The following is a 26,910-nucleotide window of genomic DNA, read 5'->3' as shown; positions in this document are numbered from 1 at the left end:
ATGCAAAGACATTCTCCAACAATATGACTAGTAATTTCCACAAACTAATGGGCCAGGAATACTGTGCTAAGTGCAAGGATGCATCAGAAATACAAGCATGCATATTGTCTAGGTGTGCGAGCCATTTAACAGTTCCCACAAAATTCCCAGAAGTTTTGCACACCAGGATCCTGATGCCAAATAATTTTTAACCATTTAGATTTGAGCACAACGATCAAAGAGGCACATGCTTTGCTTCATATATAATTCCACCCTGCATCTATCATCTTGCTAATTCATGAGAGTATGAACCATGGCAGCCAGAATATTGCGCTATTTTTAGTGCATACTGAGCTGTTTTTCAGAGAGCAGTAGTGGTGTCGTGCCCTCCTCAACCACAATGAGATGGAAAGCAGTGTTCATCTATTTTCTCTTTTTATTTTTAAAGTTGGAGAGGCAAACAGGTGTTTATCCTTGCCTTACTATTTTTAGGGGTTAGAGTTAGCCAACTCAGAGGAAGTACTTGTCAAGCTCATTCAGAATCCATCAGTTTTTTATACTTCATTATAGTGTCCTGCCTGTATTTTTTTTTAAAACAACAACAACAAAAGAATAAAAAATGATGCTACAGATTTCAAAACAAAATAATGAAAAATGAACACTAGTTAATATAGTGCATATTGTCATCTTCAAAGTAATGGTTCAGATTATTAGATTTAGGCATGAAAAAAATCAATTGATTTCCCATTCGTCAAATATAGAGACCAAAATTGTAAAACGCTTACTGACTGCATCAGCACTGTTCTTTAAGTCTTAGGATCCTTTAGGAAAAGGACAATTTTCTCGTCCTGTGCCAGGGAGGACTATGGGACCAATAAATGCCAGTAGAAAAGAATCCCTTCTCAGTCCTGGAGTTCAATTCCTGAAAAGCACCGCGGTCAGCAAAGATGAGCTCATACAGAAAGGACCTTACAAAAAATACCATAGCAATCACAAACCTTTCTAGAAAGTATCTTCCTCTTAAACACATCCCTTCTCCTGCAAGCTGTCTTTAGACCTGCCTTCTGGGCGTTGCCCCAGAAAATACACTTGTGATGTTGTGATCTGGGAAAGACAGAAGTCTCTCACGGTTTGGTAGGATGCAATCTGTACTCTTAGTGAAGAGCCAACCAGACCTTATTCAGTGGAAACTGAATGTGTTTTTAAATAACATCTCTCCTTACTTCACTCTCTCAAGCCTTGTGAAATGCATCTGTGACTTCCTGGCTTTGCACACATTGTGACTGAGTCCACAATACCATTTCCTGGATTAGCATTCTATCTATTTACTGAAGAGCGGACCACGGTCAGTCCCTGTCTCCAGCCCCTCTCTCAGAGGTCCACTCACTAACCAGGTTTACACAAAGACCGAGGGCTGTGGATGCAATCGCCTGTTTGAGGCACCCTCGTCTACTCAAGAGCTCCATATCTTTAAAATCACCCGGCTGCCTACCAACTGCATTATCTCCCATCTTCATCTGCTTATACAGAGAATAACTCAAGGTTGCCGTGCTCATTGCTTAACAAAAGCATTGCAAAATACGTGGCCGACTACTGTCTCCCTCCCTCCGCCGGCTTGTGTCATTATGAAAGTGTCAATCTATGGAAAATCCGAGTTTCACTGACTGAGTCAGCAGGGGGAGTTAAGGCAAACCTTTGCCACTTGCCACTGTTCATTCGGGCACTGCCAAGGGACGTGTTCTGTCTTGTGAGGAACTAGTGTGGGTGAGCACACACATTGCCATGCTATGTGGACTTTGTTTCACATCCAAATGAGTCCAAAGAGGGTGGTAACGTGACAGAGAGGATGTGTCAGTGTTGCTCTTCAAGAAGGCGACACAAGTACTCCTACAAAACTCTCCTTTGCCCGATTTATTTTAGTACATCTTTGACGAACTGCTATGTCATAACACAGCACAGATATAAAATAAGATGCAGTTATATAACTTTGACCAGGCTCTGAATCTTGAAGCTCAGTGTCCTAGGCTTACTGTGCGATGAGTCTAAAGTAAGCCCTGTCCGTGAGGCTAGAAATCCACTCTCTTCTGCACTGTGTTTCCAATTCTTCGCAGAGTGCCGCCTAAAGTGTGTTGACATTCTGCCACTATTTTGATAAATGAACGAGTTTACAAGTTCTACTATGTACCAAACCCACACACTTTCTAGTTGTTTTCCATGTGGGCTTCACGGCCCCAGACTTTGGCTTTATTCTCTGCTGGCTCTGGACACCTGCCTGGAACCCTCTGAAGGGGCTTACTAGTCAGCTACCTCTCAACAGCCTCCAGCCCTTGGGGATGAACTCTGCCTCCGTGGACCTCTTTCTGTTAAACACACTTTAGGATTGAGGTGCTCTACTTGAGTTTCAATTCTATTTACAGTCTGCATCTATGTCACTGATGTCTCCTGATGCCACTGAACTTGCGGGGTGCAGAGCGTGCCACCTGGGTTCTAGGGAATGTCAGGTGTTCACCTTACAGACCCGCCCCAAGTGAGGTCAGCTCCTTCCACTCCAGTCTGTCACTTCCTTAACTGCATGCTCTGGCTGCCCCAGGTCTCGGAGATACAAGCAGCAAATGATGAACCAGGACAATAGGTGGAAATTAGAGATAAATATATTTTTACTCTCTATAAGCAAAAAATTTTAATAGACATCAGATTACCAGAAAAGTTCAAATATAGATCACATGAGTGCCAGAAGAGCAATAAAATAAAGTTCTCTATTCATAAAAAGATTCATGTATACAATATCCAGGGTGAAGAATTCCTCTCCTTCAATCCACATTTGAAAGGACATGACAAATTTTTTCCCTTCAGCTTTTAAAGAGTTTAACTATATTATGAAAGCCTTACAACTGCAAGGTTATAAGTCAATGGTTTTATTTTTTACTATAAAAAATAGTCAATTATCATGCAACAAATAGAAGTTTAGATAAACAGCATACTACAAAAAGTGTACATGGTGGTAAAATTATACCCAGTCACGAACCTTAGCTCTCAGTCTAACAAGCAGTATAACTTGTCAATTTTCTTTACCTCCCTAAAGATAAAAATTTCATCTATAAATAAGGATAAGAAGGTACCTGGCTTATAGATACATGCTAGGCATATCCACATATATTCAGTATGCATAGTGGATGTAGCATTATATAGTAATCTTGTGAGATACAAGCTCACTTGGGTAGTTTTTGTGTATCTTAAAATTATTTCTTTACCACAGGCGTCCTGCAGCACAGGTAGCTGGTCACACCCATGTGTCCCACTGCACCGACACAACACATAGCCTATTGAAGGACGCATTCTATGGCCTTCTTTGTGACAGCAGTCTACAGGGAGGACCACGTAGGTCAGGGAGCAGGGTGTGGAACACTGAAAACACCTCCTTTTCACGGATGCTAAGTGGTACAGACAACAGCGACGTCAGTCACTCATGATACCAGATCCACTTTTGGAACTTCTAAGCGATGCTGCCAAGCTGTGTTGCCCCTTGATGGAATCCACCATCACTTTCTTATCAGTGGTGGCACCTGCAAAACTCTGGCCTCCATCTGCTGATGACACTATGAACCTTGCTGTTTCGTTTACCTTTCCTCCTCCCCAGCAGATATGTACTCCAGGGAGCTGAAAATTAGTTGGCTAGAGACAATCAGAGCAACCCCATTTGGTAACTCAGATCTAATCAGTGTAAAACACATTCAAACAAATTCCGGCAGTGTTGAGGAGAGAGTGGTTCAGAGCGCAATGGGTTTGCTGCATCTTTCTCAGCCCAGGGCGTGGACCTTTCTCCTGGGTTCGGAAAGTGACTCCAGATGGAGCTGCGTCTCCTGGCCTGATTGATGAGTGTGATGCTTTGAAAAGACAGGGTTGGGAGGTCATGAATAATTTTTTAAACTGTCTTCCCTTACTGCTTTATGTAGCACTTGTGAGAGATCCATAAATATCCCTGAAAATTTTAGCATAAATTCAAGTCTTGGAGAACAAAACTGATTTGAAATGCTAATGACTTGAGTCATTTCTCTAGTGAAATTTTTAATGGGGAAATAATTACATGATCAATTTTATTTTGGCCAAATCTTGACTTTCATACATCTGATGTGACTCCTCTCTAGAGACCTACTGGCAAAATTATCCTGGGGCTGCTGCCTTAGGTCAGTAAACAGGGGCTGTGTGAGTTTCTGTGTCCCTGTGTCTCTGTGAGGTTCATCTGTCACTCGAGGACGTAATGGGGACAGATGACTTGGGCCCATGCCCCCATGGGACTCTGCAGAGAAACTTCTCTCCATCCTGGAGCGCGGGTGGAGGCTGGATGCAAAGACCCTGGATTGGCAGTTTCCAAACTGTCAAGGGAGTGGACTTTGTTACATTTCTTTGCTTCTTTGGGCCTGAGTGTCCTCACTGGGAAAATAGCTGTAAAATATTTGCTCTCCATCCTTCCAGACTTCATGACATCAAATGAGCAACGACACGCAAAGACGTTTCACCAAAGCACACAGTGCTTCACGCTGTGAGTCTTCATAGTAATTCTAATTCGGAGCATGAGGCCGCCGAAATGTCTTCCAGGTATGTCTGCAGGATGAATCCTGTTTTTTGAAGCTCTGCCATCATCTCCTGGATGCATCTGCAGCAGTGATGAGTCACGAGATAGCTGCTGTGCTGACATTCATCAGAGAAATAGCCGCACTTGCAATGTCTACTGAAAATACTCACCCATGGGGCGGAGGCCCAGGGCAGATCCCACATGGCTTCAAGTGGGAGAGACTCCCAGGCCACACTGTGTCCTTTTCTTCTGACCTATCTCATCCCTTTCCTTTCCTCTGGGTTTTTCCAGCTTTTCTTACTCTTTGTGGTCTTGGCTGGCTTTCTACCCAAAGACCCTGGCTTGAATGCAGTGCCTTACTTAGTAATTTTTTTAAGTTTCCCTGCCCTTAAAACACTGTTCGCCACATTCTCAAAACAGACTAAGTGACAAGTTTAGTAACCTGGTAAATATTAAGCATTCAACAAAAATGTCTGTTACTGCTCTAAACTGAATAGGAAGGGACGGGAGATCTCTCGATACTGGTGTCATCATATCCTGTGACATTCTACTTGCTTAGAAACTCCAGAGCTTTTCTCCAGTGGAGAGAAATGGAAAGATCATAATTTTGTTAGCAGAGTTTTGTATGAATTAAAATCTGGGTTAAAAGTTGATTAGTTGTCATCCTTTAAAAATACAAAGATTTGCAACTCCAGCTTTCTGACTTCTCTTGAAATGTCAGGCCACGAAGCAACATTTGTTGCTCCATGGGAAGGCCAGCAGCAGCTGAGGGGCAGGGGACAACAGAAAGCACAAGCTGTGTTCAGTGCACCCTGATTCTCGCCAGTTCCACTGCTTTCTTTACATCACATGTCTGGCCCTGGTCGGATCGGAAACTGTGACCCTGTCCAACACACAGAGATCATTAAATCCTGTCTCATAACCATTTCAGCATGGGCAAAACCATGGACAGATGGCTCAGGGAGAACATATGTTGTTGATCTGTTTCTTTTATTTCGGTAACCACTTCGCCAGCATCCTGGGCAGCCTAATGACACGCCACACACCCTCACCGGAGATCAGTTCAGAAGGGATTATCCAGAGCTGCGTCCAAGTGTTTATCCTTAAAGGTCAAGTGAAAGCTGCTTTGAGGTTTGATCTCCTCTCAAGGAAAGACTTTTACCAATGTAGGAAACTTGAATTCTCCGCGTGTCCCAGGCCCCATGCCTGACATAGACCTGTGTTGTCAAAGCGGTAAAAGTGGTATCTGTGGTGTGTTTGATTTTTCTCGCCACCTAAGTTCACAGATGGGTCCCACAGCAGCGAAGTGGGCGTTAGAGGCGATGAGGAGGGACGTGGAGCCTTGACGTTGGCGGCAAGCTGAGGTTTCTAGAATTTTCTGGAGGCTTCTCAACATCCTTCCTTTTTTTCCAAGTCTGAGCAGGGAGTCGCAAAACTTAGATAAACTTTTGATAAGGAAAATGGAACCATGTAAACAGCAGGAGTCCATTTAGCCCGAGGAGCATAAATTGCATTTGGAAACAAACACTCTCTGTTTTTTTTTTTTCAATTCCCAGAATCCCCCCTTTCTCAAACTGGAGAGTGAATACCTGAGATCCTGGAATAAAGACGTGAGCTTCCAGAACTGGGTCCAGGGACCCTGCCTGGTTTACTTCAGTGAAGTTTGTAGATCAGGGTTGCAAAGGAGTTGCCAGGAGTAGGTCCACGTGGTCTGGAGTAGGTCACTAAGCTCGAAGTTCCTGATAGAGCCTGGGGTTCAAGCATTTCTGCCTCTACAAACAAGGGGAACTTTCAGCTGTGGCTACAGCCATGTGAGTGCGTGGTCCAGTCACCGAGTTGAAAGGTAGGAAATACCGTCATGTTCCTCGGGCCTCTTAGACGTCTGACTTTGAACAAGAGCAGGGACGCCTAACCAATACCAACCAACCTAATCACCATGAAGCACCTATTCAGGTATCTGCAATGGACGGGACCAAAGGGAGAGATGGTTTTTTAAAAAAAGCCCCTAAGAATATTTCATGGGGCTCACAGACAAACACCTCCTGCCCTCCTAGCCATTCAAATGCTCTTTTTCAGGGTGCCTGGTACTCTCTGAGCTCTTGGTCAGTGACAGATGATTAATAATGTCAGAACTGGTACCAAGAGCATGCTAGACGCCAACCCCCCACATGGCCTTTCTCATTTGAGTCAGGGTGAATTTAGTGTGATTAGGAAGACAGAGGTGGACACATAACTGCAGGGCTGGTCGCAGGGAGCTAATGCGCGTGCGGCAGGAGAGAAGTTACTTCTTCTCCTTGACAAACTCGCAGATGAAGTACATGGTACGGTGGCACTCTGTGTCATTCCAGCGGCCAGAGCTCAGCATCTCCACGCAGTCCTCATGCCCGTAGGGGTCACTGGGCTCCCCCTCCTGCCAATTGCTGTAGTTCTGCAGCGGGGTGCTGTCTGTGAACACATACTGGCCCTCCTTCTCCAGGTCATTCACCCCAATGAACACCCGGAAGAGGCCACTCTTGGCCACGTAGTCAGCGATGAGGGTGTTGATGGCTTCATCTTTGGGCATGGCGAGCATTCCACCCCGAATCCTGCAGTGGGTCAGGGACTCCCGGTAGCTCTTCTCCTCCTGCACGATGTAATAGAACTTTTCTTCAGTTTCCCGAATCCCCGCTATGACTACAGGGAGGAAAAGAAGAGCACTGTGATTATCCTGAAAAGAGGAGATAGAAGCACCATTGCCTGGTCAAAATCCATGCATTCAGCATTCAAGAATGATCTCCCAAGGCCCTGCAAAGAGGTAGCCATTGGTTTAACCTTCCTTCTGCCTTTCCAGTTGTCCCATGGAGAACCAAAGTCTTCTGCTGATCCTCCCTTCTCTTCCTGCTCAGCTCCCCACCCAGCCGTCCAGCTAGGTTGACAAAGTCCGGCCACTGGAATGGCCACCAGATTATCCCACGCCATTCTTCTCAACCTCATTTAAGACTCAGTCATATTTGCTGCCTTCTCCTTTCCACAGCCACCCCTGGAAAACCATCTTACTGCTTCTCCTCCTGCTCAACTCCTCCCTACCTTTTGGGTCTTGGTGGAAATGATTTCTCCTGTAAGAAGTCTTTCACGTCCCCCCAGACAGCCAGGGCTCCCTGTGGGTTCTTCCCTCCAGCTATGCTGCCCTCTCCACCTCTTCTGCTCTCAGCACGCTCTGCTCCAGTGGCTTATTGTGAGTCTTTTCTACCTAGCTTGAGGACAGTGGCTATATCTTTGATGCCCTTTAGGATGTGTGCCATCAAAGTGAGCCCACTTTGATGCTCCTTAATCCCAGTGGTTGGAACATTCTGGAAGTCAGCAGGTGTTGGTTGGATTCATATTGCAATGATGCAGAAGGGGGTCCAGTTGAAATCATGTATCTGGGACATGAACCCATACTCTGAAATTGTCCACACTTCATCTCAGCTATAAGAGGGAGACTGAGTTACTACCTGAGCTTCCGGACAGACCGTGGGACTTAGAATTATTCTGAGTCCATAAAATGGAAATTATGTCTTGGCATTTAGAGGCATTTACATATATACCTTCCAGTCCTAACTTTCATTCATAGATAAATCTGTGACCAGTATGTTAAGAACTATACTATACCTTACTGTGTACTTCCTCGATACTATACCTTAGGGGCTTAGTCCATTCATGATGGCTGATGCTATCTCAGACATAGAATCTTCATTATACGTACATCCAGGGCTGTTATTTATTTATTTAGGTATCAGGAATCGAACTCTCAACCTTGCACTTGCCAGGCAGGCACTTATGCGGCTGAACTATATCCCTGGCCCTCAGGATGACTAGCTAACGTCAAACATTTCCTGTGTGTCTAGCATTACAAGATGACTATAGGTGCAAGATGGCATCTGTGTGCCTCCAATAGTGTGCAAAATAAATACCTGGCATGTGATTAGAGTAAAAAAGCTTGAGACCTTGAGATCGTCATGCTCAGGGAAGTAAATCAGACACACGTGCTTAAATATCACACGGCTTCTCTTAGGTGAGAACCCAAACAGACATAAAGAGCGAAATACAAGATAGAGAGTGGGAAATAAATCTTTTTTGAAAGAGAGGGGACCAAGAGAAGGAGGGAGGGGAAAGGAAGGGATCATAAAAGGATGAAGCTGTGTTAGGGTGTGTAGCAGCCTGCAAAGAAGAAAGTAACTGTGTGCGCTGCAGATACGGGCTGATAAAAAGTAAACATCGAGGAAAAAGTATTTTAAAAACTGTGAAACCAGTTGTAATCATTAACTGCAGCAATTCCCTCAGTAGCACTGTTCTTAGGAACGAGTACCAAGCTCTTTCCACTTGAAGGGATTTACTGTTAACTATTCAAGGAGACGGAAAAGGGATAAAAATGATCAAAGCAGGGAGTCGCAAAACTTAGAGAAATACATGAGGCCGGTGCTCCTTTGCACGTGGATAGAGGTGTCAGCAAAGCTTGTACTCTAAGTCTCTGCTCTGTTGCGTATTAGATCTGTAACTCTGGGCAAGGTATCTCTAAGCTCCAGCTTAATCGCTGCACTTAAATTCCAATTACATGAAGATTCCGTGCCTTGTTGTTGGTAATGAGCATCATCTCCGCTACTCCAGAAAGGAGCAGTGTTACTATTACTGCTGTTTCTATTTGACACTTGTATCCCTTCATATTCTTAAGACACAGCTTGCCAAATTCTACCTTTTTCCTGCTCTCTGAGGAAGAACCCTTTTCCAACCGAGAGCAGTGCACACAAGCATGAATTTATGGAGTGGACTTGAATTGTCCTGGTGTTTGGGTGAATGATCAGCACGAGTAGCCCTCAAACTGATGACACCATCCAGGAGGTCTTTTCCCGTCACAGGATTTTGGCTAGGGATTGTCTAGGAACTACAGTGTTGAAAGAGACCGAATCAATAGACCCAAGACATCGGGCAAGAAGCAAAAGAGAAAATGTTCACCATTCTTGACGAATTTCATAGATGTCTTGAGCCGGGCAACGCTAATATCCAGTTGTCCAACAACTTTCCGGTATCTTCCGCAATCACAGACGGTACCTTGTAAACGACAGACACTGTGAGTTCAAGGCTGAGGTGCACGCACACCAACCAGCTGGGGAGCACCCGTGTGTTCCCAGCATCGCAATCCTAGCTCTTCCTAGCCTTGCGAAGGCTCTCTGGCAGTGACTACGCCTTTGGCCTTTCATTTAAGACAAGCTTTCCAGCGTAGAACATGTTTAGGAATTCGGGGAAATATCTTTTTGAGTGTTAGAAATGAGTTAGAAACAATGTTAAGCTAGAGTTTTTAAAAAGAGGAATGAATGTGACAGCCCGCTGCACACACATCGTGGCTTCAGCATTTGGCTGAACGCAGAACTTGTCTGCTCCCTCTTGGAATAACACTTTTACAGCCCTTTTCAAATGCACTTGCCGCAGCCTGTCTTCTGTTTCTGCATTATTCAGCAGCTCTTCTAAGAGAGGAGAAACTCCGGGATTCAACAGAATGCTAATTCTGATTATCCTCGGGAAGCAGACCTGCATGCTTCAAGGGCTACATTCATTTCCTGTAAAGAGATCCAACTTAAAGTTTTAAAAGCCAGCTGTCCCGATTGTGGATTAACTCTGAGCTTAATTTGCTATTCATTCTTCTTCTCACCTACAGTTTTCACCGATCTACTGATATCACTAAGAGCGGAGCAATGACAAGAAAGTGACACAAAACCCAGACGATTCTTTTTTTACATTTAATGGTTGTTTCCTGGAAACATTAGTTTTGGCCTCTAGTTTTCTGGGTAGCCGGAAAATAAATAATTTTATTAGCCAAAAGAAAAAACAATCTGTGGCTGAATTTTATCCATATTGGTGGGCAAATAGCCATGGGGCTTTGAATTCATCTTCCACACACCCCGAGGAGTACAGACAACTGAACCTTCTCAAGAAGAATCCAGCTTCTTCCCTTGCATAAAGCACTGCATGTATAACTCGCTTGGTACCCAGGACACCCACCTGGCCACTGAGGGGTCCTCTGTCACTAGCGTCTCAGTGTGTCAGGCCAGCTTGCTGCTAGAGCCTGCGGCGTGGGCTTTGGTTGGGACACTGATGGGACGCCAGGCGATCTGACACAAGCTTTGCTTTGGATTTTCCTTTTGGGCCCCGGGAATGATGGGCTACTTCCTGCTGCGCTGGGCTCTCTTCCCATAGCAAGCAGGACAGGGCTGGAATGTGTCTCCTTTCCTTCCCCAGGGACTGGAAAGCCACCAGCAAATGGAGAGGAAAGTCCCTTCTTCCCTTCCCTCTAGCTCAGGAAACTAAGGCTAAAAGCTTTGTTCTCTAAAAGCTATATTTATTTTGAGGTGACACAGGTGGAACAATGCCAGAAACCCAGGAGAAAAGCGAGCCACCTCACCTGCCTTGCCTTTCACTCCTGGAATCCCAAGCAGACCCTTCTCTCCTTTGTCACCTGAAGAAAAACAGTATCAGCAACCACAAAAATGCACAATGAAATGAATTATTTTAAGCAGGCAATATCCTATACGTTCAAAATCAGAGGGAACTTTTTCCCAAATTTCATTTCCAATATACTCAATGAATATCCCTTGGTTTTATACAAGTAATTTTCTTTGGAGTTGGCCATACAGGTATAAATAATCAAGTGGGTCATAATTTATTTAGGTTTAATATAGAATTCTAGCAGGACGTGGACAGAACATTTGAATCTGTGGTACCTGTCCCACCATGTGTTCTTTATAATGCGATCTTTTGAGCAAGGCTAATATAATTCTCAGCATGTTTTTAATTTTAAAAATACTGTTGCTTAGTAAATCTGGATCAATTCGTTGGCACATTGCAGGGCCTGTATATTTATTATGCCCCAAATTATTCTATGTGGCTTTGCCCTTGGATTTTCAAAATATATATATATATATATATATATATATATATATATATTGTGCTTTTTCAGTTCAATTCAACAAATATTTACCACTTATGCAAGACAAGAGACAGTCCTGGGAGAGAATGTGCAGAGACATGTGATGAAGCTTTGGCTTGCAGGAGTTTGCAATTTTGGGGAAAGATGTGGTGTATGCAAATCTCTATATTATAAACTCATCCCTAATATACTGTACCGAAATGTCACCTTTGGTAATTTTCTTTCTGCCCTTCTTTGTATTTGACCATTTTTTACTCAGTTAGAAGCATTGAAAAATAATTTTCACAGAATCAGGAATTTTAAAACAGACAGAAAGCGAGCAAACAAACCAACAAGAAAATCCTTGATTTTTGGTTTTGTTTTTAACTTCAAAATGAGCTCTTGAAGCCTACATCAGACACAATAATTGAAAGGAAAAACTTTTGATTTACAAGAGAAAATGTGTGGCTGTGGTTCTCCAGGATAAAAGAGCAGGCTCTGAGAGAAGTGAAATCGCCTCTACTGCTTCAGTAGTGACCTGGATCAAGGAATAGGAATTTAGGACAGAGAAACAAACACGGGCTGATGGTCACCCGCCGGATGGAGTACGGGACACCCTCATAGGATCTGAGGGGCAGCCAGAGATTTGGGTGCATTACCCAAGAGAACAAGCGAGAGGTGGGTGGTGTCAGATTTGAGACCGTGCAAGTCCATCTTGTACCAGCAGCAGAGAAAAGGGAAACTGCTCTGCCAGCTGCAGGGTGTCCGTCTGCCTGCACTGGGGCGCACGTGTGCTCTCGCCCTCCTCACTGAAGAGTCCCTTTGTTACACCCTGGAGCTTCCCTTACACCTGGAGGAAGGCCACTGCTGGGGACTCGGTGACTTCCGAAGCCTTGCTAAGCTGATCCCTTTGGGCACCTTTCTCTGGAGTGGTACTCTACACGCCACCTGCTCCCCCAGGAAGGAAGAGGTTGTTGGGGTGCTGTATGCAGTTTCAGCGATGAAGGGGAGTTCTCAGAACTTGTGCTGAGATGAAATGAGAGTGAGAAACGCTGTGAGGGGTGATGGAAGTCAGCACACTCCTAGAGAGAAGAGAGGAGACGGGCTTCCTCAAGGAAGAACGAAGGAAGGCTGAGCACTGTCAGCAGGAAGACAGGAGCGAGGCCTTGGACAGCACACTGCAGGGTTAGGGCTGGGAAGAAAGCAAATAAAATAAAAATAAAATAAAATAAGGCTGTGCACTTTGCGGAGGGAGATCGAGCTGCTCACATTTTAGTTGTTTCCTAAAAAAAATCATTATTTCCTTATATGTAAATTGGAAAGGGTAAGAACAGATTTTTAGAATGCATTAATGGGAGAACAGGAACAGGCATTTGCTAAATGTCAATCAGTTGCTAAGCACCGTTCTGGACACTTTATACATTTTATCATATTAAATCCCATGAGTGAGGCCTCTGATGAATTTTGCCAGTAAAGAAGCTGAGATCCAAAGAGGTGAGAACAACCAGCACTGTAATGGCAGCGTGTGTCTCGTGGCTGAGCTCTAGAACACCCCTCTAGAGTCTCATGAGTTCCCAGACGGGGGCTGGGTCCTGGGGGTACTGCTCCTCCCCAGGAGAGCTCGCAGTTAAACACGCCTGGGAGAGAGGGTCTGCCGGAAGGGGCATCTCCCTCCTTGACGCCTGCTTCTCCGCCCGGCTTCCTGGCTACCTTCAGGTCAGCGGATTTCCTGCTCTATGCCCTTCACCATCACGTTTCTGCTGACCATAGCTGAATCTCCTGAACTGGGAGCCACGTGGAAATTCTCTTTTAGGGGGCTGGAGGTTTAGCTCAGTGGCATAAGCACCTGCCTTGCAAGCAGGCAGTCGTGAGTTCAATCCCCGGTACTGATACAAAGGAAAAAGACAAAAAAAAAAAAAAAAAGTTCTCTTTTAAATTGTGGGTGTCAGGTATTGTGAGCCAGCAGTGGGACTGCGGGCCAGTACAGCTGCCACTCAAACCCAGCCATTTGTCCTTTTCACTTCATGGTGTTTCCCAAATGGCTTAATGAAAGAAAGCCAAGTGGGTGAAAATGTTACCAAAATAAAATAAGTCAGGTACGAAAGTTAACATTGCAGGGTTTCGCTCATCCGTGGAATCTAAGGCAGTCAGCCTCATGGAGGAAGCTACTAGCAGCTGAAAAGGAGGAGGCACGGGGAATGGGGGGGGATGTTGGTGGGTACAGAGGTACAGTTTTACAGGGGGACTGACTTCTGGTGTTCTATTCCATAGTAGGGTAACTATTGTCTGCCTAAAAATAGCCGAAAGAAGACTGAACATCTCAACACAGAGAAACAATAAAGTTCAAGGTTACACATATATTGATTACGCTCATTCAGTCCTTCCCCAGTGTACACATGTGTGGACATGTCGTATTGTTCCCCATCAGTCTGTGCAATTGTTATGTGCCTATTAAAAATAAAATTAGAATAACTGTGAAAGGAACAGTAGTTTTTTGTTGTGATTCAGACCTCCAATGTCATTCAAAATGCTAACGTGCTCAGAGGCTGGGCTTTGGGAAGGTGACCAGATATGGGGGTGCTGTGCTCACAGAGCAATTAGGCCACAGAAGAGTTCAGGGCTAAAAAACATGGGGTCAGGAGGTGGGAGCTGGGACGTGACCGGGGGCTCAGGTTCCTGACTGTGCGGATGTGAGCTGCTCTCCTGCACCAGCCCTGCCGCCCGCTGCCCGGGGACCACACCTGTGAGTCCAAGCAAACCTCTCCTCTGTTGTGAGTTTGAGTGTTTTGTCCCAGCAACGAGGAAAGTAACTGTGACCCTTATCATCACCAGAAACAATATGGGTTTAAAAGATCGAGACTATGGGTTCAATTTTAATTTTTAAACGTATACTTTCTTCGTATGTGAATCCCTTTCGATTCAGCATGGATGGAATGCTGATTTCAGTCCTGTGATGATCCTAGTTCCGGCTAAGGCTTGCACACAGGAATAAAAGAAAGACGACTAAAGAAGAGGAGCCCCCTCTTGCCGCGGTTTTGGTTTCCACAGATGCAGTTACCCGTGGTCCAAAAATATTGAGCAGTGAATTCCAAAATAAATAATTCACAGTTTTTGATCCACATCCCAGGCGGAATAGCTCGAGGGGGTCTTATCCTGTCCCCTCCATCCTCTCTGAATGTCAATCACTGCCCAGCCTCTTCACGCCATCCGAGGGGTCCACCCTCAGCAGCAGCCATTGTCACAGAGCCACAAAACCTGCCTTCAGGTGACCTTTGCAGCGAGCCTGGCCTGACCCTACAATGCCCAAATCACACACCACTTCACATCGTGATCCAAGCATTGCTTCATCTCAAGCCATCAAATGAGATGAATAAACAGTCAGGCAAGATACTCAGAGGGAGAAGTTATTAGCAGTTAGTTCATTTATTTAAGTATGTTAACTTTTGTTTTTATTAGCCCATGCGTACAGTACACCAACATTTTCTGTGCAGGGTTGGTGCATGTGTATACCACATCTTAACTCTTTTTCCATCTGCTTCTGCCCTTTCTTCCCTCTCTCTTTATCTTTTAACCCCTTTCATTCCTACAAAAAACCTATCTTCTTATTTCCCACTATGTATATTTTATTTACTTATACGGTGGGATTTTCATATAAATGTCATATGTGACATTTGAGCTTGTGTCTCTGATTGGTTTCACTCACATTAGGCCCCAAAGTGCATCCGTTGTCCTACCAAGTGACTCAGATTTACCCTACGGCAGGGTGGTAATCAGACTTTATCCCTGGTCTACATACAACAGAGAAAACACGGTGGCTGTAGGCTTCAGTACCATCAGAGCTTCAGGAAGCCACCAAAGTCTTAGAATGTTTTCACCAACAGTAAAGGACTGCTGTACTTAATTTGGGAAAATGATGTTTTTGCTTTGTTTTTGACACAAGGTATCATTACGCAGTTCAGGCTGGCTTTGAACTCACTATGCAACCTATCCTGGCTTCCAACTGGTTAATGATTCCCCTGCCTCAGCCTCCTGACTGCTGGGACTTCATGTGTGGGCCACCAGGCTTGGAAAAATGATGAGCTTTTAAGGACATAAAAGCACAGTTAAGAGAACAAGGATATCAACATGGCCGTGTTCTAACAGAGTGAAATAAACCAGAAGCCGAGTTAGTAGGGGATCAGAGGAGGAAAAGATGCCTGCGGATCAGAGTAGAAAGGGCACAGTGACTTCAACAGGACCTTGAAATATGGAGTCAGCTTCTTGGCTTTGTGTGTGGCTTTGTCTTTTGAGAAGAGGAAAACACTGACAATTTCCAGTGCTTTGAAGCGAACTGCTTACAAACAGAAGCACCAGGGCAGTGTGATGGGGTCAAATGTCCTGGAAGCTCTGAAATACCGAGTTTGAATCCTGATTTTGCTGCTTAAAAGCTAAATATGGACAGATTACTTCACTGATTTCTATTTGGATTTTTAAGTGGAACCAGTGGTGTCTATAGCGATAAAATTTATTAGGAGAATAAACCGGGTAATGTCATGCAATGGGGTTGGTTTGGGCCCACGGAAAGGCCCCCGCTGACATTGGCTTCTGCCCCTAACTGTACTGTGGTAAAGGCACACGTGCCATGAACTTCACTGGTTCACAGAAGGTTTCAGCTGAGCACATCTGTTTCTCTAAACTTAATTATGATCAAGGCCATCCACAAAAATTTAGTTTGGCTCATGACTGGGAACATATCTGTAATAACTGTCTTAACGTTTGATAAATTAGAGGTCACATTCAAACCAACAAAAAGCATAAGACTTTCTGCATAAAGGGATGATTGACCTTAAGTAAAAACATTTATTTTGCAATGAGGTTGAATTTACCTCTACTAAATCATTCTTATTCTTAAAATGAAATATTGACACAAAGAAAGCCAACTTCACCCAACCAAGTGACAACCTCGAGGTCAGCCTAGAAAATTGAGATTCATCCCATTCAGTGAAAAACTTACAAAGGCCATTGCCACAAGGGTCTTATGAATTCCAAAGTACAGATTAAAAAGGAAATTAATCTGGTTTAGCCAGAACGCTGCATCTCCATTTTTGACAAATTCTCAGGCATGCCCATAAATTTTGATGGCATACCTCTGGAAGAGAAGGAAATCTCAGCCAGTGGTGCAAACTGATGTTACAGGAAAGCAGTATGGAAGAAGAAATGGAAGAGAAACCCCGTTGTCAGAAATGTGTTTTATCTTTTTTTTTTGTCTTTTTCCTTTTTTATAGGTACTGGGGATCGAACTCATGACTGCCTGCTTTCAAGGCAGGCGCTTATGCCGCTGAGCTAAATCCCCAGCCCCTTTTTTTTTTCATTCTTAATACAATGAACATTTATAGTTTCTAGTCGGTGGCAGACATCAGGATAAAATTTGAGATCCCACATAGACCTTATATTTTCCTAAGCAAACATGCAGGGCATCTTTTATTCTCTGCTCATATTTTATTCCCAGAAAAATCTCAGTTTAGAGGAGGGGAACAAACACACTAATGAGCTATAACAATGATTTCAGCGACAGACATATACAAGAAGCACTAGGAAATATGTTCCGGGACCTTGAAGGAAGAATTGGCCCAAAGGATGTGGGTTTAGTTAACTCTTCATTTCTAGTCTGCAGCTTTTTCAACATTCCTGAAAGGTCATCCACTGCGAAGCTCTGCCGGCCTTACTAAACACCTCGCCTTTCCTAGTCTCTGTCTGCTCCTGCTTCCCCAAGTCCCCAGTTCTACAAGAGGATGAAAACTTGGCCCAGCTATTAACGCCCAACCCTTTTGGCTGGAGACTGCTCAGCTTGACAGGTTTAACTCCAGGAAAGCGCCACACCTATGATGACTCATTGGGAAGTGAAGTTCAGTATCTTGGCCTCATTTCACTCTGGGTCTCCAGAAACTTTGGAGTGCAGCATCCCACTCTCTGGCTACGCCTTCTCATCCTCTCAACCAGTGGTGTAGGTGGCATAGCCAGGGCAGGGCCATGCCGCACTTTGTTGAAGCACAGACAGTTTGAAAGGCCCTCTTGAAGAACAGTAATATGAGCTTAACAGATGGAGAGACAGTGTAAAAGCAATGCATAGTGAGAAAGACGCTAAAATTGTTAAGTAGATAAATATCACATTACCAAATCCACTGACAATGGGAATATTTTAATGAACGAACAAATTGTGCCTCTACGCTGCTTTTTAAAAATAATTATTGGCCTCTTGTTTTTGGTGGTATTCAGTGTTTATTTATTTATCCACAACTTTATGACAACATTTTAAAGAAAGAATGGGGGAATAAAAGTAGACAGAAAACAGCCTTTTCTCTATTAAATTTAACTTGCAGAAAAAAAAACACAATGAAAAGTGACATTCTGGGTGACTGTCTATTTTTTGATGCGTTGTTGGTTTGTCAGATCTCTGGTATGTTTTGGACATAGTTTCTGTATTGGGCACGCATGTAACATGTAGCCAGTTCTGGGTTCTCTTTGTTCTCTAACAGAAGTCCTTTGATGGGTGGAAGGTCTTTTGATAGGTCTTCTTTACGGTTACTCTTTTTATATCTGGTCTAAAAGATTGTGCCTACTTTTTGATCAATAATAACAAACATAGAACTTCATATTCATATCTATAAGCATTCTTTGCCTTTCAAATTTAGTACTATCAAATTTGATTTTACCCCAAAATTTAGACTTACAAACCACTGATTTTAGAAAGAGTGCTAAGTATGAGGCCAAGATTATTGCTATTATCATTAATACCCAGCTAACCCACGCAATGTATTGATACACTCATAATCCTATTACAAAATACAGGAGTATCAACCCCGCAAACATTGAACTTAGTACAGTGGTCTGTTTCTACACTTCGTTCATTTCCGTCAAATTATTTGTCTATCTCAACATCGCTGGTTTTATAATAAAGATTTAAATTCCGTAATTTGCATCCTTCAACTTTGTTTTCATTATTAACAAGAATATCATGCATGCTTAGGCCTTTTAATTTTTTGAGTTGGCTTATCAGTTTCCAAAAGAATACTACAAAATTTTGATATAAATGGTATTGAATCTAAAGATCAGTTTTGGAATTATTTTTACCTCAGTTATCTGAAATATATTCCATTTTGTTATCACCATATTTTGTTCGTTGTGGAGGGCTGGTAATAAATAAATCTAATTTTCATTAGATTCATTCCTAGGTATTTGATAACTTTGATATTATGATAAATGGCATTGCTTTAATTTCATAGTTTGAATTATTTTTATGTAGCAGCAAGACTGATTTTTGTATGGTGAAGTATGCAACAATTTATTAATGCAGTTTATTTATAGATTATTTTGTATTTTCTAGGTTTGCAAAAAATCATCTGTAATTAGTGGCCCACTCATTCTTTTATTTCCACTATTTGTTTCTTGAATTTTGGCTTTGGCAAGAACCTCAAGTAAAATATTAATTAGAATTAGTGGCAGAGACTGCACACCATAGCACACTGTTGACACCCCAGCCCTCGGGAGGCTGAGGCAGGAGGATCACTGAGCTCAAGGCCATACTGGGCTACATAGCGAGACCTTGTCTTGGAAAACAAACAAAATTTTTTACTCTTTTGAAATGTTTGCCGTTCTAACTGCAAATATGGGCCTTTTTCCTGGAGTGTTTTTGTGTGTCAGCCCTCAAATACCAGCTCAGCTGGAGCACACTCTACTCATCCGCCTTAGCCTCTTTTGCTGCTGACTTGACTTAGGCTCTAGTGCACATTTGGGAGGAGAAGCAATGCAGGATGCGTAGCACCCCTCACTGCGGGGCGAGTCCCTTCTGCTCCATCTCAGCTCCTAAACTCTGCTCAGATTTGGTAGCTTTCTTACGATTCAAATATGAATCTAATTTTTTTGGCTTAGGTAAATATACATAGCGGAAGGATTAACCTAATGCCAGCCAGTCCCAAGTCTGAGTCTTGTTTTCATCATTAAATATCAGAATAGCTGCCTTTACTATTTTTCACTAATGTAATAAATAAGAATTGTGTCAAATTTGAGAATATGTTCTATAAAGGCTTTTTATTCATATGCAAATTGTTAAATTGGAAAAAAGCTTTCCAGAGACCTGCTCTGACCCTGTATTTTTCATACATGGTTTCTTTTCCACAATCCACACATTTCTGGGCTGGGTGACTCAGGACACATTCAGAAGACGATCTGAGCTCCAGTCCAGCACTTTCACATCGTGACTTTGGGCGGATTTACACAGCAAGTGATATGAGTATTGTTGGAAGTGATTTCTGCACTGGGCTTGTGAGCAACACCTTCACTGTATGTGGAAGTAACTTCAGACCAATAAATGCATTGCGCTAAGTCCAAGATAAGTATTGTCCTAGCTGGAGCTCAAGCTCGTTAGCTTCCCAAATGTTTGTACCCCTTCCAAAACCACCCAATACAAGAAGGGTGATGGAAGGCAGTTGAGCAGAAGGCAATGTAGTCTTAAACCTGTCCATGGGTTACCACCCAGCTCGAGGACGCAGACACTGATTCTTGGGGAGTGACAAAAAAAATCACACTGTCAAAAATACATAAATCATAAATAAAGACATAATATAAAAATCAGTCATCCAGGGGTGGCATTCAATTTTCACTACACAGCAGTTAGGAAAGCTATGTCTAAAAGGCTGGCTGGAGGGACCATCTTTTTTATAAATGTGGAGCTGTAGTATTTTAACAGGGGGGGATAAATGTCTTGCTTTGCCATGACATTAGGCCACGAGAGCCCATTGCTAACCTTCTCTCTGGACCTTGGGAAGGACACATGCAAACAAGAAGCTCTCAAGCCCAAGCTCCAAGAGCCCGCGGGGAGGGCGCCACAGTGCAGCTCCAGCAGGACTCAGGAACCCTGAGGAGCTCGCACCGCTCTTCTGCAGCTGTGAAGATGTCGATTTCAAGCGCAGGTGCAGTAGCAGCCGCTGGCCCAACACTATCACCGCCATAGCTCTGCCCTCCACCCCTGCCTTCCTGCGTGGTGGAGGGAAAGGAACTGGAAAAGAGTGGGGAGAGAGGGAGTTGCGGGCCACAGGATGAGGAGGGAGGCCACAGCCTCCAGCCTGTCCACCTGCCCACAAGATCACACTGCTGGCCCTGCCAGTGCTGGTTTCATTCTGTAAGGCCAGTGTTTACAGAAAGGCTGCAGACATTGTAACACACATGGCGCTGAGGTTCCCCAGCCATCGCTGGTACTGGTCAGCTGTTCCCTGGCTGAGACATGGCACCTCACACTTATAGGAGAGGTTTAATGCAGCTCAGAGGGTTCTGCCCATGGTCAGGGGGCTCCAAGTCAGAAAGGTCACGTGGGAAAGGCGTGGTGGGGCAAATCTGCTTAGGTGGCGGTGACTGGGGAGCAGGGAAACAGCGCGGGACAGGAGGGAGAAGGATCACACGCAGCGCCTGAGGTCTCTTCTCGGTAACTCCCCAGACACACCCAGAGCTGTGCTGTGCTGACCCTGAAGCGAGCTCCCTGGCTACTGAGATGACACGATTAAGCTCTACCGACAAGGAACCTTTGCCTGAGTTGCTCCTGCCTCTCCCTGTCCCTCTCCCTGTCCCTCTCCCTGTCCCTCTCCCGGTCCCTCTCCCTGTTTTCCCATGCCCACAAACACATTACTACTCTTCTAGACCTAGTCCAGTTTGACCATGTCCATCGCGTCTGACTCTCACGCCTTCTCCCTCATAAGAGTTGTGTTATTCAGCATTATTTCATTTTGAGAAAATTTTATTTGCAATAAATGTTTCATTGCCATCCAGCTTTGCATCCCCAGACCACATGAAGCAATGCCTGTGTGTGTGAATTACTGAGTATCAGAAACAATGAGAACCTGCCATGATCGTGGAGCTTTTTGAGAAGAGAATAGAGATGGGGAGCTTGGTTAATAAGGAGGAGACTGTCTTTGTTTTCTCATATCGAGGTTGTAATTAGGAGTGAAATCAGAACATGCCTGAAAACAAATGGATGTGCACACATGTATTTCAAGTTCTCCTCTGGATAATGGATCACAGGTGTGAAACTATTACTCCATTCAAATTAGGAAAGGAAATTTTATTTTTCTGCCTACTTTGTGTTTTATGAATAATTATGACATTTTTATTATACCAAGGATTAGTATCTACCAATAGATCCCAGGACAGAATTCATATAGCGATTACCAGCACCTTATTCTTGATTCTGTTCCTGAAATCTTGTTTAATTTTGCTCAAGGCCTTTCTCTTTTGGAACTGTGGGTTATATTGCTTGTGTAAGAGTCAAACTGTGAAGACACAGAGAACCCGTCTTTTAAAAGACAGAAATGGAGCATTTTCACCATAGAAAACTTTAAAAATGTGTTAAGGACACACTCATTTTGCTTTCATTTGCAACTGGAAAATAGTAAAATACAGCTTACCTTTCTTGCCAATGGGCCCAGACTTGCCAATACTGCCCTGGGGTCCCGTGTCCCCCAGCTCTCCTTTAATTCCTGAAAAGCAAAGCATGGTGTTTTAGATCACAAACTTTTTTCTCCTTCAAGATGCAGCAAACATATAATATTCACTTGAAGGAAATAGCAAAAAATATATTCTACCTGTGATATCTAACATGCCTCCTTTGTTACATTATCTATTCTAACTGTTACAATTTGTATATTATAGTTAATTTCTACGACAATCCTGGGTATGAAGGCAATGATACAGTATTTCTAGAATGACCACAGCAGAGTGTGTTTAATTTAAAATTTAAACAACAGACACTTTTGAGGAGTGTTTTGGCTTTGCTTTGGGATTCTGTTTCCCTGTTTCCTCTGTGTTTTAAAACAAGATTTGATAATTTTAGCCGCTTCAAAAGAGGGAAGGGATGTGTAATTGTAAGACCTAGTTATCAAAGAGACATCAGACACTGTCTTGATTTTTTCATCCCAAAACTTATGATCAGGGCCAAATGAATTCTTCTAAAATTTGTATGTATGTATGTAAAATATGACAATAGAAAAATAGAGTTTGTAAAACTTTATCTTTGTGAGAATAATTTTGAAATTAATACGTGTCTTTCTTGACTATGAGGGTAAACTAGCGTTTCTCAAACTGAGTCTTCAAGAACCAATGAGTCTTTTGTTCCCTTTGAGTTAATCAATATTTTAAAATGAGCAGCCAGGGGCAGCTATCTTGAAGCAACTGGTTGGGAAGAGTTCAGGCTTCAAAAGACTCAGACTTATACCAGAAGCTATGTCTTAACAAGGCCCACCCTTGGCTTTAGGAGTGAAAACTTCCTCATTAGCTAAGGTACTATTCCCGTTTTCTCTGCTCCTGTGTCTCTCCATTTGTCCCACTGTGTTCCCCGTGTCTATGAGAGGAGGGAAAGAAACAGAGATAGACTGTGGGAAGGTGACTTACTTCATCAACGGCTCGGGGAGCTATTTCTGTTCCTTTTTATCTTTCACTTTAAGCCCTGGGTCAGAGAAAGCTATTGGACTACAACTTCTAAGAGGAGAACAGCTGTCCTGAAAACCCATCACTTCTTAGGTTTTCCTGGATCTGAACTCTCTGAGGTTGCAGAGCACCCCCTCTGGCCAGTCCTGAGGATGTGATTTGATAAATACTCTAAGCTGTGTTACTTAGGCAAGTTCACAGGAGCTCTCAGATGGGAGGGAACTCACCTCAGAGTACCTTTCCTGTGTCTCAGACACAGAGGGCATGAAGAACTGCTAATTTCTAGGGCAAGGGAGAGGACAGAGATAAAAAGATTTTTGAGGGATTGTATCAGTTTCCTATCGATTCACCTACCTTTCGGCCCCCTGCGCCCCACTTTGCCATCTCTCCCCTCTTCTCCTGGATCTCCTCTCTCACCATCATCTCCTTTCAAAACAGAAAATGAGAGAAAGAAAGCAGCTTAAATAAAAACCCAAGTTCATTCTACCCAGGGGAGGGAGAACATGGCAGAAATCCACCACACAGCTCCAGATTTTGCCTTGGATTGAACACCATGGAACACCAAGGAACACCAAGAAAAAGTAAAAACTTACAGCATATTTTACCTTTTAGTTTTCTTCACATGCAACTCTAAAATGTTGAGGAACCTTCTAGAACCTTCCAGACCAGGAAGCTAAGGACACAATACTAGGAATGCAAAGCAATTCTGTGTGAGTAGTGGCTCTCTTGGTCATCGGTGAGTGTAGCTTCAGCACCTTGAACAATCAAGAAGGGCTGAGGGCATGGTTGAATGAAAGATGCCCTGTGTTATGAATAAACACTCTCTATTGTTCACTAATGGGGTCGGCAAATCTTTGATACATCAGTTACTGAGCTTATTGACTTTGGAGTAGGACAGGACTGGACTTGAGTCTGAGCCCACCATCCACTAGCTGGAGAAACTAGAGTACGTGGTCCTGCTGCTCTGAGTCTCATTTTGCTCACCTGCAAATCGAGCCGGATCACCTGGTAGAGAGTGTGCCTAAGAAGTTCCTGGTAACATGCAAGACCTGGGACACAATCCTAGCTGGCAACAAGGGTCATTGCCATTGCTTCCTTTGTGCTGAGGTTTCCTCACCCTTAGGGTGGGGACAGTATCTGCTCTTGACACCTCACCCAGTTGTTTTGGGATCAACAAGGTTAGCATGTGAATATGCTTTGAAAACAGAGAGCACAGCACACATGGTGCTGTGACCAGACACTTACTTTTATCACCTTAGTAATGGGAGGATGTAGGGGACTCCTGTCTGTTACTGAAGAAAGATAGAAAAAGAAAGGCGGCTTAAGGACAAGGTGAAAGTCCAGGAGTTAGACAGCTTTGAGGGAGAGAGATCTGAGATGTTTATGAACTTCACCGGAAAAAGAATATAGAACCATTTCATAGTTTTCTTTGTTTGCTTTTTGAGCAGACTGTTACTATTTTTAAGGAAAGCGAGCACAATAATAGAAGAGTCAGATTCCTAGATTCTGACATTGGTCAAGCCTTGAGTCTATCACAAGGGAATATATACACCGTGCTTCCGGGCAGATGACTTGTATGGTCAGACCAAAGGAACCGAGCGTGGATTAGGAGGTGGTTTTCTAGTCAAAGTTAACAGTGACTGTCCCTGAGTGATTCTAACCTATGCTGCACTAAGGCTATGACATGAAATTGTCGTAGCACCCCTAGGAGGTAAAAGCTATTGCTCAACTTTATAAGCAGAAAAAAAGAGAGAATTAAGTTTCTTGCTTAATTGTCAAAGACCAAGTTTGAATGAGAATTCTGCAACATTATGTTCCTGTCTCTCCCTGCACCCAGGCCCTTGCCAGGAGACAGTTGTCCCATCAGCCTCTGTGACTCTCAGCAGATGGCAGATTTTAGAGAATTTGGCACTTTGCTAAAATTTTGCAGACGGAAAAGTGGAGATAAAGAAAAATGTTTTTCATGTTTTTCCCTTTTTGAATAAGAATGAAACTAGAGGGGAAAACCCAGCTTCACTCATCAAATTCTCAGAAAATGTCTTGAAGCAGGTTAGAATGTTTGAGAGCTGGCTTTGACACTCAATAGCTGAGGAACCTTGGGAATCCTTTAACTTCTGAGGTTTGTTTCACTCATTTGTAGAACTGACAAATTAACACCTCTCTCCAGAAGGCCTCTAGCAAGCATAAAGTCAAAGCTGTTTTCCCACAGGAAGCCCTCCCAACCACTCCCAGGCTGGACTCAGTTTTTTTTTTTTCTTAAAATATTACATACTTAATTTATTTCTGCATATCCCTGACATCCTTCTGTGTCCTGAGAAATGGCTGGAATCATAAATGATTTATGCTAGCACACTTGGAATTTAGCACATTGTTTTCTGGTATTTAATAAATGTATGAGGCATCATCAAAAAATATGGTGAATGTTAAAATTAAAAATTTATTAAAATATAAAGACATTGCCATCCATGTCCCTTAAAGACTCCCCTTTGATCAGAGTGCATGGATCACATCCTTCTTGCTTCTGAAGCAGTTCTGGAGTCTCTTTCATGAAGGTCTTAGTTGGTACCATTGTGGCAGCCTCGGTGTGTGGAGTTGATTCAGAACCTTGACCTTTCATGGTCACTTTAACTTTGGGGAAGAACCAGATGTAGCAGGGTGCCAGAGCTGGTGAGTGAGGTAGATGCAGAACGCTGTGATATTTCTATGAGGCTGGGTTTTTGTTGGATGATAGGTTCTAGCAGCACTCAGCGTGCTTCTGACCACATCTTATAAAGACACTCATGAAAGAGGACTTCCAGAACGGCTTCGAGAATGGCAAGAATTATGGGACAAGTGCATTGGAAGCAAGGGGGAGCATTTTGAGGTGGATTTAAATAGTGAATTTTTTTGTTGCACCTGGTATTAGAATTGGATAGACTTGTGCGAACCCTAAAACGTTTTACCAATGAAATAACAGTATTATTGAGTACTACGTCAAAAATAGTTTATATTCCTGACATGCAGTCTCTCATCTGGTCCCTCAAGGATATTACCCTGAGCTCCATGTTAGAGATGGAGAAATGGGCACAGAGAGGTGGGCATCACTTGTGTAGAATCACGTAGCCTATAAACAGTAAACTCAGGATTCCAGCCACTCGCTGCTCTTCCAAACCCTTGCTGTGTAGGAGCTGCACGATTCGGAGCACATTGCTATCTTCCCTTTCCTGGGTCTTGGATAGCTGTTTTGTGGTAGAATCATGCCCTGCTCACTGGCAGGTAAGATTCTAAAGCCACCTGGGTGCAAATATTGTCGTTACTACCGTTTCCTTTTTTCTTCCCTTTCCTGAAAGCTTCCCCATTCATTTCCTAGCAAGTGTCTAACTGGAGGCAGCCAGGCAAGGGGCTGAGGCATCCCCAGCTCCATAGTGCCTCCCGACAGAGACCAAGAAGGGTGAAAATAGGATTATTGTCTTGGGACCTGTGAGCCTGCAGCCAGCCTGGCAGAGAGCCGGAAGCTGGCAGAGATGCAGTAGACAACTCGAGTTCTAGCCTTCAGCGTGGTCCTGGTTCCTGTGGTCCTTGGAACTTGTTTTAATGGGAGCAGAAGGGACGCAAGCTTTGGAAAGGATCCCCCCCGGGGGTGCATCATGGGGTCTCCTTTCATCCTTGGGGCACTATCTCCTTGGATTAGCAGGGCTGTTTAGAGTCACAGTTGCAAATTAGATGAAATAAACCAATTTCAGTTTTATAAAAATGATTTGTTTGGGCCCATTCTGGCTTCTAGCTTGCTGTGATAATCCTTATAGCAGAATTCTAGCAGAGTGCACAATCGATCAAATGTTCTCAAGTAGGAAATTTTTTTTGTAACAGAAAAAATTCTTTTGAAATTGAATTCTACTTTGAAATTCAGTGGCTGGACCTAGGTCAGTACCCTGTATTCAAAAGAAGTAATTACTAAAAATTAGTGTTTTCATTTTAGAAAGGTTAAGAAAAACTCATATAACTTGTT

The 26,910-nt window shown here is 43.5% G+C and overlaps 1 protein-coding gene across 1 annotated transcript in view; it reads right to left on the bottom strand.

Moving 5' to 3' along the window:
- Positions 1–2,614: 2,614 nt before the first annotated feature.
- The window catches only part of Colec10 (collectin subfamily member 10), a 40,157-nt gene continuing 15,861 nt past the window's right edge, over positions 2,615–26,910 (bottom strand). The window contains exons 2-6 of the mRNA XM_003479825.4: positions 23,277–23,348; positions 21,905–21,976; positions 10,968–11,021; positions 9,524–9,619; positions 2,615–7,225 (exon numbers count right to left, since the gene is read on the bottom strand). Coding sequence (XP_003479873.1) covers positions 6,834–7,225; positions 9,524–9,619; positions 10,968–11,021; positions 21,905–21,976; positions 23,277–23,348 — 686 coding nt within the window. The 3' untranslated portion in view covers positions 2,615–6,833. The remainder of the gene's footprint in view (positions 7,226–9,523; positions 9,620–10,967; positions 11,022–21,904; positions 21,977–23,276; positions 23,349–26,910) is intronic.

This window comes from Cavia porcellus, unplaced genomic scaffold (assembly GCF_034190915.1).
Source record: "Cavia porcellus strain 051 isolate PalLab524CR breed Dunkin Hartley unplaced genomic scaffold, mCavPor4.1 scaffold_10, whole genome shotgun sequence".
In the NCBI taxonomy this organism is placed as follows: Eukaryota; Metazoa; Chordata; class Mammalia; order Rodentia; family Caviidae; genus Cavia; species Cavia porcellus.
Note: the sequence above shows the minus strand (reverse complement) of the source record. Positions and strands in the feature narration are given on the sequence as shown.